Below are 15,606 nucleotides of genomic sequence, written 5' to 3' on the forward strand. Positions count from 1 at the left end.
CAAGTGGAATCATTTCCATTTCAAAAGGTTCTGTAAATCAAAAAGGTGCACATTCTTTCATATAAAAGAGAGCATTCAAAGAGGCAAGTAGATCAATTCGAAAGCTGTGACCCTACTTTTTGTGTTGGTGTGTTAGTGCTTGATGAAACGTCAATGTAGTAGTGTGTAGGCAAAGAATGAACTATTTTGTACTGTTCTGCTTAAGAAACCTGTAGAGCTCAAAGTTTATTGTGCAATGTTATGTCAGCAGAAGGGTTTGCCAAAGTAAGAGCTTGTGAGAAGCTTGTTGCTTATGGTGAAGAAATTCAAACCAAAAGCTCTGTAGTACTTTCATGTTACTCTGCCAGGAATGGCTATGACTTGCAATTTTACATAGTCGAGAGGCATGTGGAGTCATTGTTAGGCCTCAAAGGCAGTTGGAAAATGGGACTGCTTTCATTTAATGCAGAAGTCCACCATGTAAATATCTGCAACCACAACAATTTTGCACAAACTATTTTTTCTGACTATGCTGATCTTAGTTAGGCAAACCCCTAGATGTGTACTCCATGAAGTTAGACCATGACGCAAGCCCAGTTATCAGACCAGCATAGAAAGTTCCAATAGCCCTGCAAGGCAGAGTCAAAGCTGAGCTAGACAGAATGGTGCATCTAGGAGTAATTTGTCCAGTAGAAGAACCAACTGAATGGGTATCCTCCATGGTGGCAGTGATGCTCATGCCCTGGTCCAGCAATCAAGGAGCCTCAATCCTTACCACTAACACCAGTGAGGGGCATCTCATATAGGAGGAAAGGATAACAAATACACAAAGTAAAGTGCAATTTCCCTTAAGATCCCAAAGAGATCACAGTCAGTCCGGGGATGGTCGCTCCCTTGCTCTCCAGGTCCCCAATAAGATTCCCCATTGGCATAGCTATAGGGTCCAGACCTCGGCAAGCTAAAACCTCCAGCACCCTCTCTGTCCAACCAGTGCTTCGTGTCCCTGCCCAAGTAGCAGACACACATACCACACACACACTAAGATAAGACAGAATACAGTTCTGCGGTAGCAACCAAGTAAATAAAAACACCCAAATCTGCTGAGTGGGGTGTCCGGAACCAAATAAAAACATTCTCCAATAACTTAAAATTTTAAGAAGTCCGTTTAATAGACACAAACATAAAAATAACTGCAATGGTTAAGTGCTTTCATCTATCTTATAGACTTCATCAGAACACAGAAGTGTATACCATCTTAGTTTAAATACTATTATAAGCCAATAGGCTCCATAAATTAATCAAGCAATTAGTACCAATCTAGTTTATACATATGATTTAAAGTGCACAGTGCTAAATAAAAAGAAAAACAAAAAAGAAAAACAGGAAGGAAATGCATCAAATATTGATGAATGATTTCAAAAGTACACTTATGAAGTAGTGACTGTTGGCATATTTGTTGTATAAAGTATAATATAATGTGGTTTAATTTAATTAATATAATGTAATATATTGTATATACTATATGTGCCATCATGGTGGGTCAAATATGTCCCCTACCATTTAAGTTAAACTCACCCTTTTGCTTCCAGAATGGGCTTTATGTATATACCATCATTTATCCCTGGATGTGCCGTTGAATTTAATAAAATTTGCCATCAAGAATGACCTCAGTTTATAGTGATATGGTCAAAGAACTTTATTTCATTGGAAGTATGTTTAAGAATAGGGGATACCCCATGAATCTTAGAGACTACTATCAAATATGTAAAAAAATGAATGGGGTAAAAAATATAAACCCGTTATGGAAAGGAATTGAGAATATACAAAATAATATCCATGATGTCCCAGGGAATCAGAATCAGTTCCAACGGGCATGCATATTGCAATACGGGACTTATTGTAATGATATCCATAGTGTAATTGGAATATTACGAAATCAGATGAAAACGTCTATTAATTATTGGGGGAGTACCCTGCTTTTGTCTACAAGACAGGGTTCAATCTTAAAAGCAAATATGAGATGAAGGTAAACAATACAAGTAATAAAAATAGGGAGGGTGGGTACTCACAAATGTGGGAATTGCAATCAGTGTCACACTATTATGGAAGAAGCTACGTTAAAATTAGAAGACAGTCAAATCTTGTTAAAATTTCAGTATGGGAATTGTCGAACTCATACCTGGCCAAATGTACATAATGTTCCTGTTTCTAAGTGGGAAAAACTGATAGATGTCTAAGGAACAGGATTTACGATCATTTGTATTGCATTAGGAAAAAAGATATAACCAATGCATTGTATAGACATTTGGTCAAAAGTCCCGGATGTGAGGAGTTTAAATTTGCTATATTGGAACAAGTGACTGTTAACCCCAGAGAGGGAAATATTAGTAAGAAATTATGTGAAAGAGAAACTAGATGGCAAATTTTATTAAATTCAATGGCACATCCAGGGATAAATGATGGTATATCCATAAAGCCCATTCTGGAAGCAAAAGAGAGAGTTTAACTTAAATGGTAGGGGAAATATTTGACCCACCATGATGGTACATATAGTATATACAATATATTACATTATATTAAATTATACATTATATTATACTTTATACAACAAATATACCAACAGTCACTGCTTCATAAAAGTGTACTTTTGAAATCATTCATCAATATTCGATGGGTTTCCTTCCTGTTTTTCTTTAGCACTGTGCACTTTAAATCATATGTATAAACTAGATTGGTACTAATTGCTTGATTAATTTATGGAGCTGATTGGCTTACAGTAGTATTTAAACTAAGATGGTATACACTTCTGTGTTCTGATGAAGTCTATAAAGATAGATGAAAGTGCTTAACCATTGCAGTTATTTTTATGTTATTTGTGTCTATTAAGTTATTGGAGAACGTTTTTATTTGGATCCGGACAACCCACTCAGCGGATTTGGGTGTTTTTATTTACTTGGTTGCTACCACAGAACTGCATTCTGTTTTATTTGTTGCCGATAGCGGTGATGGATTCATTAGATGAATTGCCATCTATTTTCTCGCCCGGAAGGAGGGACGAGATTCAAAAGATGCAGTCCGAGATGGCAATTATTAAAGGAGAGCTGACACGGCTGACAGAACTCATCAGCCAGCCTGAACGGATGGTGTACAGGAGTAGCTTATGTAGCAGAAATAAAGGTTTGAACAGTATACCCAACGGACAGTGAGATGGAGATGTACAGATGAATCCATTGGAGTTGCTGGCCTTTGGTTCAATGCTGGTGTTGGACAAAGGGAAGACCAAGGATAGGAGGAAGAGTATAATATTTCTGGGGCCAAACCGAAGCGGACAGTCCCTAAAAAAACATTCTGTGCTTGGACAGGATGCGCAAACAGGTACTGTTAACTCAAAAATATCTAATGGTTGCAATGAAGGAAGAGTCATAAATGGCATGGTTTGGACTCCTTTTGACTTTGACAATTATAGGTACAAATCTAAGACTGAAACCTATTCTACCAAAGTAAATGAGGATAACAAGACTTTAAAGGATCTCATATATGACTTTGGTAAGAAGTTAGGTTTAGTCAAAAGCTTGCAGCTGATATGTATTTAAAAAGGTGTCTTGATTTAAGAATTGTACCCATGGGCCTTAGATTTTGTAAACAGCCCATGGGAGTTGACTTGGATGAAAGTAACATCCAAGAATGTAACAAGCTATATGACTTTTGGTTTCAGTTTTATTGAATTTATAATTAAATGTAATGATAAAAAAGTATGTGAATTGACAGCTGAAACTGAGTATTTAAATGAGACCATTACTCAAAATGTATTGTTTACTGAATGGGAAAGTTTTTTTCACAAACAGTACGAGTGGGTGGATAAGAACTGTCAAAACAATTTGACAGAAAATGTAAAAAATTAAAAAGGGATATGAACCATTATGAAAAACATCAGGCCTATAGATTGGAGAATCATAATGTAGGTTCCGATGGGACATTTAAGCAGAGGGACACATTTTTCAAGAGGAGATGGGTATAGAGGTTAACTCCTGATAAATGTAAAAAAGTGATTTTCGTTACAATAGATGTAATTGACCTGTATTCTTGCATCCCTGAGGAAGATGGTCTTAGAAGATTTAAGGACAGTATACAAAAATATGCTGATTTTACATGGGATAAGGTACTTTTAATCTTGGAATTCATGGATATTGTACTTAAACATAATTATATATTCTATGAAGGAGATTATAGAGAATGTAATGGTGCTGCAATGAGTGTGGCTTGCACGCCCATTTTTGCAAATTTAGTTTTATTAAACTGGGAATTGGAATGTGGGTTTCAAAGTGAATGGTACAGGTCAATTAATTGTTAAGTCAGATTTTTGGACGACATTTTTTCTTATGGAATGTTTCTATGCAAGAACTGGAGTCGTTTTTTTGAATATTTAAATAGATCTAATGATTATACGAAATTCACTTATAAAAGTGATAGAAAAGGTATTTCTTACCTAGACATTTGTATACAAGGAAGATGACCATTTCGGTTCTAAAATACATAGAAAAAGTACCTTTAGTAACACATACCTCGAATATTCTAGCCGTCACCCTTATAAGTGAAAAGGCCAGTATTAAGGGACAATGTATTAGGGCAGCAAGAATGACCTCCGTTTATAGTGATATGGTCAAAGAACTTGATTTCATTGGAAGTATGTTTAAGAATAGGGGATACCCCATCTTAGAGAGACTAATATCAAATATGTAAAAAAGGAATGGGGTAAAATATATAAACCCCTGTTAGGGAAAGGAATTGAGAATATACAAAATAATATCTATGATGTCCCAGGAATCAGAATCAGTTCCAATGGGCATGCATATTACAATATGGGACTTATAGTAATGATCTCTGTAGTGTAATTGGAAGTAATTGGAATATTATGAAATCAGATGAAAACATCTATAAATTATTGGGGGAGTACCCTGCATTTGTCTACAAGACAGGGTTCAATCTTAAAAGCAAATTTGAGATGAAGGTAAACAATACAAGTAATAACAATAGGGAGGGGGGTACTTACAAATGTGGGAATTGCAATCAGTGCCACGCTATTATGGAACTAGCTACGTTAAAATTAGAAGACATTAGTCAAACCTTGTTAAAATTTCAGTATGGGAATTGTCGAACTCAGCATGTGGTACACCTGGCCAAATGTACAAAATGTTCCGGTTTCTAAGTGGGAAAAACTGATAGGATGTCTAAGGAACAGGATTTACGATCATTTTTATCGCATTAGGAAAAAAGATATAACCAATGCATTGTATAGGCATTTGGTCAAAAGTCCCAGATGTGATGAGTTTAAATTTGCTATATTGGAACAAGTGACCGTTAACCCCAGAGGGGGAAATATTAGTAAGAAATTGTGTGAAAGAGAAACTAGATGGCAAATTTTATTAAATTCAGTGGCACATCCAGGGATAAATGATGGTATATCCATAAAGCCCATTCTGGAAGCAAAAGAGCAAGTTTAACTTAAATGGTAGGGGAAATATTTGACCCACCATGATGGTACATATAGTATCTACAATATATTACATTATATTAATTAAATTATACCACATTATATTATACTTTATACACCAAATATACCAACAGTCACTGCTTCATAAGTGTACTTTTGAAATCATTCATCAATATTTGATGCATTTCCTTCCTGTTTTTCTTTTTTTATTTAGCACTGTGCACTTTAAATCATATGTATAAACTAGATTGGTACTAATTGCTTGATTAATTTATGGAGCCGATTGGCTTACAATAGTATTTAAACTAAGATGGTATACACTTCTGTGTTCTGATGAAGTTTATAAGATAGATGAAAGTGCTTAACCATTGCAGTTATGTTTATGTTATTTGTGTCTATTAAACGAAATTCTTAAAATTTTAAGTTATTGGAGAATGTTTTTATTTGGATCTGGACACCCCACTCATACACTAAGATAAGAGTTATACAACCATACAGAAACTCCTGGAGAAGGCTAGCATAGATTCTCCAGCTGTGCCCCTTTTACCCAGACTATACAGTAGAAATCACTGCCACCACCCAGCTAATATTTATCAGCTACTCAAAGGCCCTTAAAAGGGTGCCCAATTATTAGTGCAATATTACTATCCAATTGGTAGTACAATTAAACAGTCAAAGCTTATTAGAGTGACTTCGTACAGGATCACTATATACATGCAATGTACTCTAGAGCTTAAATTATCTCTACAAAAACAGCTACAGTTAAAAGGGTTTAAAATATTTAACAGTAAATAATTAAAAACAAGACAATACTTTTTATTACACAGTGGTAGTCAAAGAGTTCAGAGATCACAGAGAAATACTCAAAATAATTCAGCAGTACAGTTCTGACATCACAGAAAAACACAGTCTAATCTTTCTAGTTTCTAGCTATTTCTAAGAGAAAACACAAGTCTAAGATAAACGTACATACAGAGCAAGACAGTGCTGATGAGTTGGATGGTCAAGACGAAAATGCTTAATGCTCTCAGATTCTCCGTTTTTAAAAAATCACATTCCTGGTTCACTTTACATCATTCTTCACGCTTCCCTGGGTTCCCAGGCTAACAAAAACTACATTTACATTCTTAACATCTCTTTTTGTTATCTTACAGCTGGTCAGGAAGCAGAGCAATAAAAATACATTTGCATGTTCAATTTAGCAATTTAACTCTTGGTTAAAACAATAGAAAGAATGTCTTAATTTAGAAATTTCATCACTGTGCTTAGATCAAAGGGTCACAACATGCTTTACTTAGTCAGCTTTCTGCCAGCAGAGTGCACAGTTACATTTCTGCAGTTCCACATGTAACACTATTTTTACCATTTAAGACAACAAGCCTGTGGTTTACATTAATGTTTACAGATGACAGAATTTTTAATTCTATCTGGCTAGGCTGGCAGCCTTCATCTGTCTTCACCCAATCTTCACAGTGGCAGTTCATAAAAAAAGTTCAGACGATATTACAATATGCAATTGATTCAAGAGATTTGAACAAAGCACTAAAACAACCTCATCATCCAATGTGCAGTCAAAGAAGTTGCTGCTCTTATGCCAAATGCCACTGCTTTTTCTGTCTTAGATGCAAAAAGTTAATTTTGGCAAATTTTGCTTGACCATAAATCTTCCTTGCTAACCACTTTCAGTACACCATTTGCAAGGTACAGATTTTTGAGAATGTCATTTGGGATAAATTCTGCCAGTGACGTCATTTAACGTGCAATAGAGCAAATGTTCTTCTTGCTATCCATGTGCTACAACAGTTGAGGATATTCTTGTAGGAAACAATGGTGAAGTTGAACAAAACAGAAACCTCAGGAAAGTTGTGGAATGTGCTCGTGAAGTAAACCCTCAGAAATGCAAGTTCAATTTACTAGAAGTTACTTGTGGGTCATTTGTTTATCAGTTCAGGCTTATTTGTTTATCAGTTCAGGCTTATGAGACCAGATCCTTCCAAGTAAACTGCAATTCTTGAAATGCCAGCTCCAGACTATGCAACTTCCTTACAACATTTTCTTGGCATGGTCAACTATTTGGGCAAGTTTACTCCAGATAAAAGTGACTTTTCAGCACCACTAAGAGAGATGACATGCAAAGATGCAACTTGGTCCTGGTCAGACCACCACCAAAGAGCATTTGATGTCCTGAAACAGAGAATTGCCAGTTCACCCACTTTAAGATATTATGATGTTCACAAACCTGCAACTTTCTTGTGATGCTCTGAAATTTAGTCTTGGTACAGTCATTCTTCATGAGGGCAGACCCAGTCTATGCGTCTAGAACTTTAACCCAAATGAAGATGCAGTATGCTCAGATAGAGAAAGAGCTCTTGGCAATCGTGTTTGCATGCTCAAAGTTCCATGATTATATTTATGGCCAACCTATTCAAATTGAGACAGATAACCAACCTTTGGTCACAATTTTAAAAATGCCTATGCACACAGCTCCTGAGATTAACAAAGTTGCAGAAGTACAATTTTCACTTTGTTTACACAAAAGGCAATCTTCTTTATCTTGATGATATTTTACCCATATCAGTGTTTTTTTTTTTGGGGGGGGGGGGTGTGAACAGCATGAAAAGGAGCACCTTGATTCTGAAGTCATGGAAGTGAGAAATTTTTCTTCCACACGTCTTGCTGAGCTCAGAACTTCAGATCCAATTCTCCAGCAGCCCAAACACCATCAGTCATGGATGGCAATCAAAGCAATCTTGTTTACCACCAGATGTGCAGCAGTATTTTCCTTACAGAGATGAGATTCTGATGGAAGATATCATCACGAAAGGTCCAAAGGTGATTGTCCCAAAAATCCTTGCAACAAGAGTATACTAAAATCTTGCATTGTGGTCACCCAGAAACTGATACTACTTGTACTTTGGCCTTGTATGTCAAAAGATATTGAGAAAGAACATTTAGCTGATTATGAAGTTGAAGATATTCTTCTGTCCATGGTAGTCCGCACAAGGTCATTTCCGACAATGGTGCACAGTTTACAAGTCAGCAGTTTAAAAGATTTGCTGAAAAGTGGGACTTATCAGTAGTCCTGAATACCCACAATAAAACAGCCAGGCTTAACATGCAGTTCAAAGGGGAAAACAGCTGTGGGAGAGAAGTCTAAACATGACAATACTGATATTTTTCTAAATCTCAGAAACATACCTTGCGACAATCTTCTTCGTTCACCTGCCCAGAGGTTAAGGTAGAGACAAACAAGAACCACACTGCCAATTAGCAAGAACTTGCTGGTTCTAAGTGCTAAAAACAAAACAGTAAAAGCTAAACTCTTAAAGTAGCGTTTGTCCCAAAAGTTCTACGATGATAAAGCCAGTAAGCCTCTGAATCCATTAAAAGAAGATATAGTGAGGATGCAGACAGCAAATGCATTTGACCAAATAGGATTTGTGAAACATTTATGTGAAAAATCGAGATCGTCCATTGAGTCACAAGGCATGGAATTCCGGAGGAACTGAAAACAGTTACTACTGGTGTCTGAGCCAGTGTTGCAACATTTTGCTTGTAACAGAGTGATTTCTCCAATGTTCCTGTTCCAGATAACATTTCATCATCTGTTCCAGGTCCTGAAATCAGCATAGAAAATCCTCAAAAACATTCCCCAGTGACTGTCCCTGTTGCTAAACGTAGTTCTAATTATTACATTATGAGGTCAGGTCGTATCTCAAGACCTAATCCCAAATACACGGCAACCTGAACATAATTGCTATTGTTTCTATATATCTATAGAATATGCGTGCTTATTCGATTGACTCTTCTGCCCTGCAATGAAAATGACAAAGAGGGTGGATGCAGATCAGTGTGTGTGTGTGTGTGTGTGTGTGTGTGTGTGTGTGTGTGTGTGTGTGTGTGTGTGTGTGTGTGTGTGTTGTAGCTTTAACAGTCATTTCTGTCAGTGAGCACATGCAAGCAAGAGTGCCATTTTGAGTGAGCAGCCAGAGTGAAAGCATGCATGTGTAGTAGTAGTCAGTTAGCTCGTTTAATTTTTCAGTCAACCATCCTGATATGTTTGTGTGTAATAAACTACTTAAACATCCAGCCTCATAGTCTTGTTGAATACACAAGAACAGCACTGAAACCATGGCACTTTTTTTTTTTTTTAGTTCTGGAAAGAGCAGAAGCCGCTTAATAAAGGCTGAAAATAGGTGGTACAATCAGGGAGAAAAATGTTGGTGAGATGGGATGTGTGTGACAGATGGGAAGTTAAAGGTAACTATAATCACAAAGAATATAAGTTTTAGTTTTGGGTTCAGAGTGATGGAACACCAGGGAGACATATGAAGCAGAACTGTATGTGACTTCTGTTTCTTAACCAAGGTGAAACAGGCTTTGTGGCTGCCCATCATACTGGAAGCAATTCTAAATGCATGACTGATGGGTCTTGTTTAATACTTAAGTTGCGTTTATAGTGTGAAAGAAGACATTTTGAAAGAAAAGGAAAAAAGTCAAAAGCTTCAGCTTATTTTTCCCCCACTATAGAACCAATTTGCATGAGTGTTCTACCGTACCGCCATAGTTTTGAATTTATTACTGTTCTTGCAGCAGATGGGAATGGCCCGTTCTACAAATCTCTTCATAAGAGAGAACATTGAGTCTGACAAAAGAACTATGTACAAAACGTGCTAGCAGAACAGCAAGACAGACAACGAATGGCAGTTAAACAGACAACCTAGTAACATTAAAAAAAAAACAGGGCATAGCAAAGTTAAAAGTACAAAAGCAGTACAATGACTTACAGTGCAAAAGTAAAGCCATTTAACAGCAGTTAACAATTCAATGGCAGGGAGCAGTTCAAGTGATAAGGTCAGGTAACAATGAGAAAATACATTCAACAAGAGCAATAAAAGTCCAGAAATAAAGTACACTACCAGATGACAGCACAATATCAGACAATTCACCAACTCAAGTACAACATAAGTAAAGAAGTAAAACAGTAAACTGTATGACCATTACAAATGTGAAACATAATAGCAGTTAACTATGGTGACCATCTTCTCTCACCAGAAACAGATGGCAGGGAAGTCCCAAAGCTAACTTCAGAAAAACTGTTTACAAGCTTTTTTTTTATTTATTTTATTTTAACAGCTAGGCTTTGTCCGTTTTCATTATATGACAGTATGAAGACTTCAAAATTAAGCTGTAAAATGGAGTTAATACTGAAGATACTGCCGTGGACTCAAATACATATGTAAGAGAAGTTCTATCACTGGAAGAGGAGGGCCTTTCTAAATATGGTCTTCTGTTCATCATTATGGGAGGATGAGCCAAGATTGAAAGGAACTTCTAATTTACACAAGGGGTGGACAACTCAAGAACCAATGGGGTACAAGAGAACAGGAACAAGAAGGGTAGGGTAGAAAATTAAAAAAATAAATAAATAAACGAATACAGATCAGCAGTTGCAGAGTATTGTTGGGCCACACAAAATCTTGTCCTGTTCTGTTTAACTTACATAAAATGCTACTTCTCACCTCCTCCCCACAATTATGATAAATGTAATCAATAACTTTGCAGTCAAAGAATGCAACACAGTTCTTTGCCAACGGTCTAGAACAAAACTTCTTTAAAAAGCCAAGAAAAAAATAAAAAACAAACTGCAATGAAACAAGAGTAAAATACAAGAAATCTCAATTTAACAAACTATAAACCATCACATCTTAAACAGTCACAGAAACCCAGTCAGAGTAATAGCAGCTCTCACATACTAAATATTGCCCTGTCCTGCTCATCTTAGCTAAAATGCTTATACTTTGCTCTTTCGTCAACTCAGAGTTAATCATTCTGCAGTCAAAGAATGCAACACAAATGTTTGCTACCTGGTCCTAGCCAAAACCTTTTTTTTTTTTTAAATGTCCAAAAAGTAGTAACACAGTCAAAAAACTCACACATTTAAAGTACTGCAATAAAACAAGAGCAGACAACAAGCGTGCAAACTATAAACCAAGATATCCAAAAAAGTACAAAGCTGTTCCTTCATCCTTTACCACAAAGCTGTTCCTTCATCCTTTACCACAACAAAGCACAAACATTACTTTCATTTTTCACAGCATTCTGCATCCATAATTTAACCCAACACAGACAGATGTATGCTATAAACATCTGTAAGCAAAAAATCAGGGGCAAATGTGATTAAAATTTGCTGTGCTACAATCCCAAGAAGAGGAGTTTGACTCTGACCAGTGGTACCAGCCGGTATAAGATTGGCTTTATGGCCTTATGAAAATGTGCATAGAGTAATTCTGCACAGCTAAAGAACATTGTTATCACTGCCTCTCCAAGTTTCATCCATGCATCAAGCCTGATGCATTTCACCTGCCACCTTATTAATAGTTACTGAAATTTGGCCAGGATTATTTGGCCCGCACACAATCCAAACAATATTTTTCAGAATGAAAGTGGAAATGGAGGTCCACTATGAATAAATGTATCTCATTCACTCTGAAACACTAAAATTTTAAAAGGTTAATTGGACGTAACCTCTACCTAGTTTTATAATGCACCGGGTCCGTCCCTGTTCTTCTTGAAATTCTATTTATGGAATGCACTTATAAAAGATGCTAGCCCTAGATCAGTGAATTTAATCTTAATAATAAAAGTAAAACAAAAGAATATGAAGCTGCATTATATAATGCCTTACAAGGTAACAGAAAAAGTTTTATCTTGGTAGTCTTGTATCTGAGAATCTATTCCTGAAGTACACCACTGGGTGAGCCAAAGTAGACTGTAGAACTTAAATATTAAGAGAAAAAATATATAAAAAGTAATAGAAAAAAAAGAATATGAAAGAGGAAATCTATTAGGTCAGAAAGCAATATATAATGGATCCAAGTATCACAGCAAGTCAGTTACTAACCTTCTTCAAAAATAATATATATACAGACACAATAAGGAAAGTATCAACAGGGTTAAGGGAATCAAGCTTAATGAAAGCTAGTAGGTCAAAAACTGATCATTTAATCCATGAACCTATATTTGATGGGGGTAGGTCAAAATAGGCCCAATAAAATGGCCAAGTTGGTTTCTAAGGCACTGGTACCTGTCCTAGACAGATGCAGGCCATCTTGCCAGTTCAGCTCTGCATTTTTCCAGCTGGATTATTAGTCAATACTGAACCCAAAATCTAGGTTGTGCATTAATTTTTGAAGTGGGCATTAAAGCAACATGCATCAGGTATCCTAGACTTCCCCTTCTATAGGCAAATAGTGCTGAGCAAATACCTGTGCGAATTTGTCTGAAATGCCTATTTAATGACAAATCTATTCTGCATCATCTTTATATAACATCCATAGAAGGCATTACTACCAAGGTACCTTGCGATGTCCAAAACTCTCCTCCCAGCTAAAGACCCTCTGTATTAAGGGTTTTTTTTTTTTTTAAGCCACAGTACAATGCATGTTACAAAATGTGGAAAATGCCCACTGACCAAGTTGTTTTGGATGGAACAAAAAATATTCAGTGATTACAACACCTGAAATACTGACACTGTTTACACTTTTCAGGAGGAGGACCAATGGGACATGCAATGTTTTATCACCATTTTATATAAAGTCTCCCTCTGAATGCAAAAACTAACAGCTGTGTGGCAAGCTGGGAGGGATGCATGGCAAGTAAAAACAGCCTAAACTAATACTCCATTTATTTTATTAATTGAAAATTTCAACTAGGTATGTGGGCTAGTCTTGGGACACAACCCAGGTCAAAATCACAGTGGGTGCATAAAAATGCATTAATAAGGTTAAATATTCACAAGGGAATAATGTACATACCATGCAATAGTATACAGGATTCCTGCAGCAGACTTCTATCAGTAAACTTAGGAGCAATATACAAAGTAAGAACACACACCAAAGATTTGGTACATATATTTTCAAAATTAGTCACTTCTGACCACATTACACAATCTGTATGTTGAAGTATTTATCAAGGCACAGCTGGGCAACATGCCATGAATATGCATATCTAGAGCACTAACCAATGAGGAAAGCATTGGGTGGAGCTGCCATTTTAATACTATGTCCTATAAAAATAAATATGGTGTTACCAGTGAAATAGCTGTAGGACTTGTGTTCTTTCTAGGCTCTTCCTGAGATCTAGTACAGTCAATTTTTCACTTTACTGCCTTGTATGTTCATTATTTTATATGGGTTACCATGTTGTAAGCCAGTTCTTTAACTGTCTAGTGTTGCTGCATGCATCCCCAGAAACAGCAGGTTCATCAGTATAAATTATACATACAAAGCGAAATGAAATGCAAAGTTAACTGAGCATCGGTTTACCATTTCCGAATCTACCACTTCTGTACAGCCATGTGTTTTCTTGAAAGTCTCCACAGGTCTTTTCATCAGACTCGTTCATGTTCAAGTGGTTGCTTAACTGGTTCTTAGTACTGCTCTCTTCCTGTAGGTTAGAATTTGTCCGTACCAAAACAGAACCCATTTGGTGCTTGCTGCTAGAATCACTTTCTTTGGTTGGCTACCCTACAGCTGTGTTTACACATTCTGCAAATGAAAAGACAAAATATTACATTTAGGGTCATAAATGCTTCTTTTAAGTGCTCCTCTACAAGGGAAATATTATTTGTAGTCTTCAGTCACTAGAGGTTACAGTCAACATCTTAATATTTCATTCCACTTCAGGACCATCCAACTCTGCTTCCTGCTCTCTCTCTAGGGGAATAGTTGTCTCCCTACTTCCTAGCACAGAGATCACAAATAATGCAGTGTTGTGAATTACAAAATACAGTCATGCCACGAGTATTTTATGGGTCTCCCCAGTATATCCCAGAGACTCTAATGAAACTTGTCCCTGCCTCACTAAAGATGTATTTTATGCTTTGCTATGTCAACATGACAGGTTATCTCAGGGAAAAATCTTTGTTGCACAACTCCAAGGTTCAGGTGCGTGTCCATGTGGAGTCGTCCACATTTTTAATTGTAACTGCATGTTTTTCCCTAGGTACTAATTTCCTTCCACCTCTCAAAATCATGGTTCTTAAATTGGTTACACTAAATTCTCCACATACGTAAACCAGCTCAAAAAGTTCACTTGCATGGTTAACAAATAAATAATCAAGAAATCAATCTAGAATGCCCAGAAAATGAATATTGCTTTTTGCACTCTCTGCCATTTGAATATTCTTCCCCAGTTCAACTATAAAGCAACTTAAAAAAATAAGCCATGGGATTTATCAAGTTGTACATTTTGCCTCTTGAACAGTGTTATAAAGAGAGAGGATACCACCCCCTAAACTGGACACCTTCTAAAATAATTTAATAAGGATATTACTTCCATTAGAAAAGTACTTCATCGATGTTAATATTTGTTTCCTGAGCAAGCCATATGGTTATTTGCAAGTCAGTTGCCATTTAAGCTCCTTTATTTCAATCATATTTTCCCAATCACCACTTCAGGATCCTCCAGTATTTTTTCTAATGTACCGAATTTGTAATATCAAACTGTGGTACAAGTAAGGAGGAGTCTGTAAAGTGCATTACTGGTGTTTTTCTTTTTCACATCATATAGGGGTTTGTAAATTCTTTTGATTAATGTATGTTCGGGTTTAACAACGTAGAAACAGCCCTTACAAAATGCAATGTACACCATTCCTGTAGTTCTACAGTTGCCTTTAATAATATTGATTTTACTGGTTAACCTGTTAAAGTGTCAGCTGTCTGGCTTCTAATATAAATTTGCATAATTTAAAAAGTTCCACACTTTGTAGTACCTTTTTATCCTAATAAGTAATGTAAATGTTTCATTCAAAAATATGCTTTAGATTAACAGCTGTCTTGAACACAAATAATGGTACAGTGCCAAGGGTTGTCAACAAAGTGTTTGAACTTATGATGTTCCAATTTTTGTTACTTACAAGAATGGGGTCTGAGATACAAACCACTGCTAGGGATTAAACTCCTCTGGAGAAGAAGGCATGGCTAGTATCAGAGAAGGCATCCAGACCAATATGATAGAGTACAACACAGCACTAACAGTGGAATACAACAAAAACGTCCCTGAGATTAAAAGCATTATTAACAAAAATGAAAGGCCACAGTTCAGACCCAAACAAAAATAGGTTAAGAATAAAA

At 36.4% G+C, this 15,606-nt stretch overlaps 1 protein-coding gene across 1 annotated transcript in view; it reads right to left on the reverse strand.

The window, feature by feature from the left end:
• The window catches only part of USP18 (ubiquitin specific peptidase 18), a gene marked incomplete at its 5' end in the record, with an annotated part of 629,755 nt that extends 615,736 nt beyond the window's left edge, over nt 1-14,019 (reverse strand). The window contains 1 exon segment of the mRNA XM_044088477.1: nt 13,798-14,019. Within this exon segment, the coding sequence (XP_043944412.1) occupies nt 13,798-13,957 (160 nt within the window).
• Nucleotides 14,020-15,606: the final 1,587 nt, after the last annotated feature.

Source organism: Protopterus annectens, chromosome 11.part0 (assembly GCF_019279795.1).
Source record: "Protopterus annectens isolate FY-2018-M chromosome 11.part0, PAN1.0, whole genome shotgun sequence".
Taxonomy (NCBI): Eukaryota; Metazoa; Chordata; order Ceratodontiformes; family Protopteridae; genus Protopterus; species Protopterus annectens.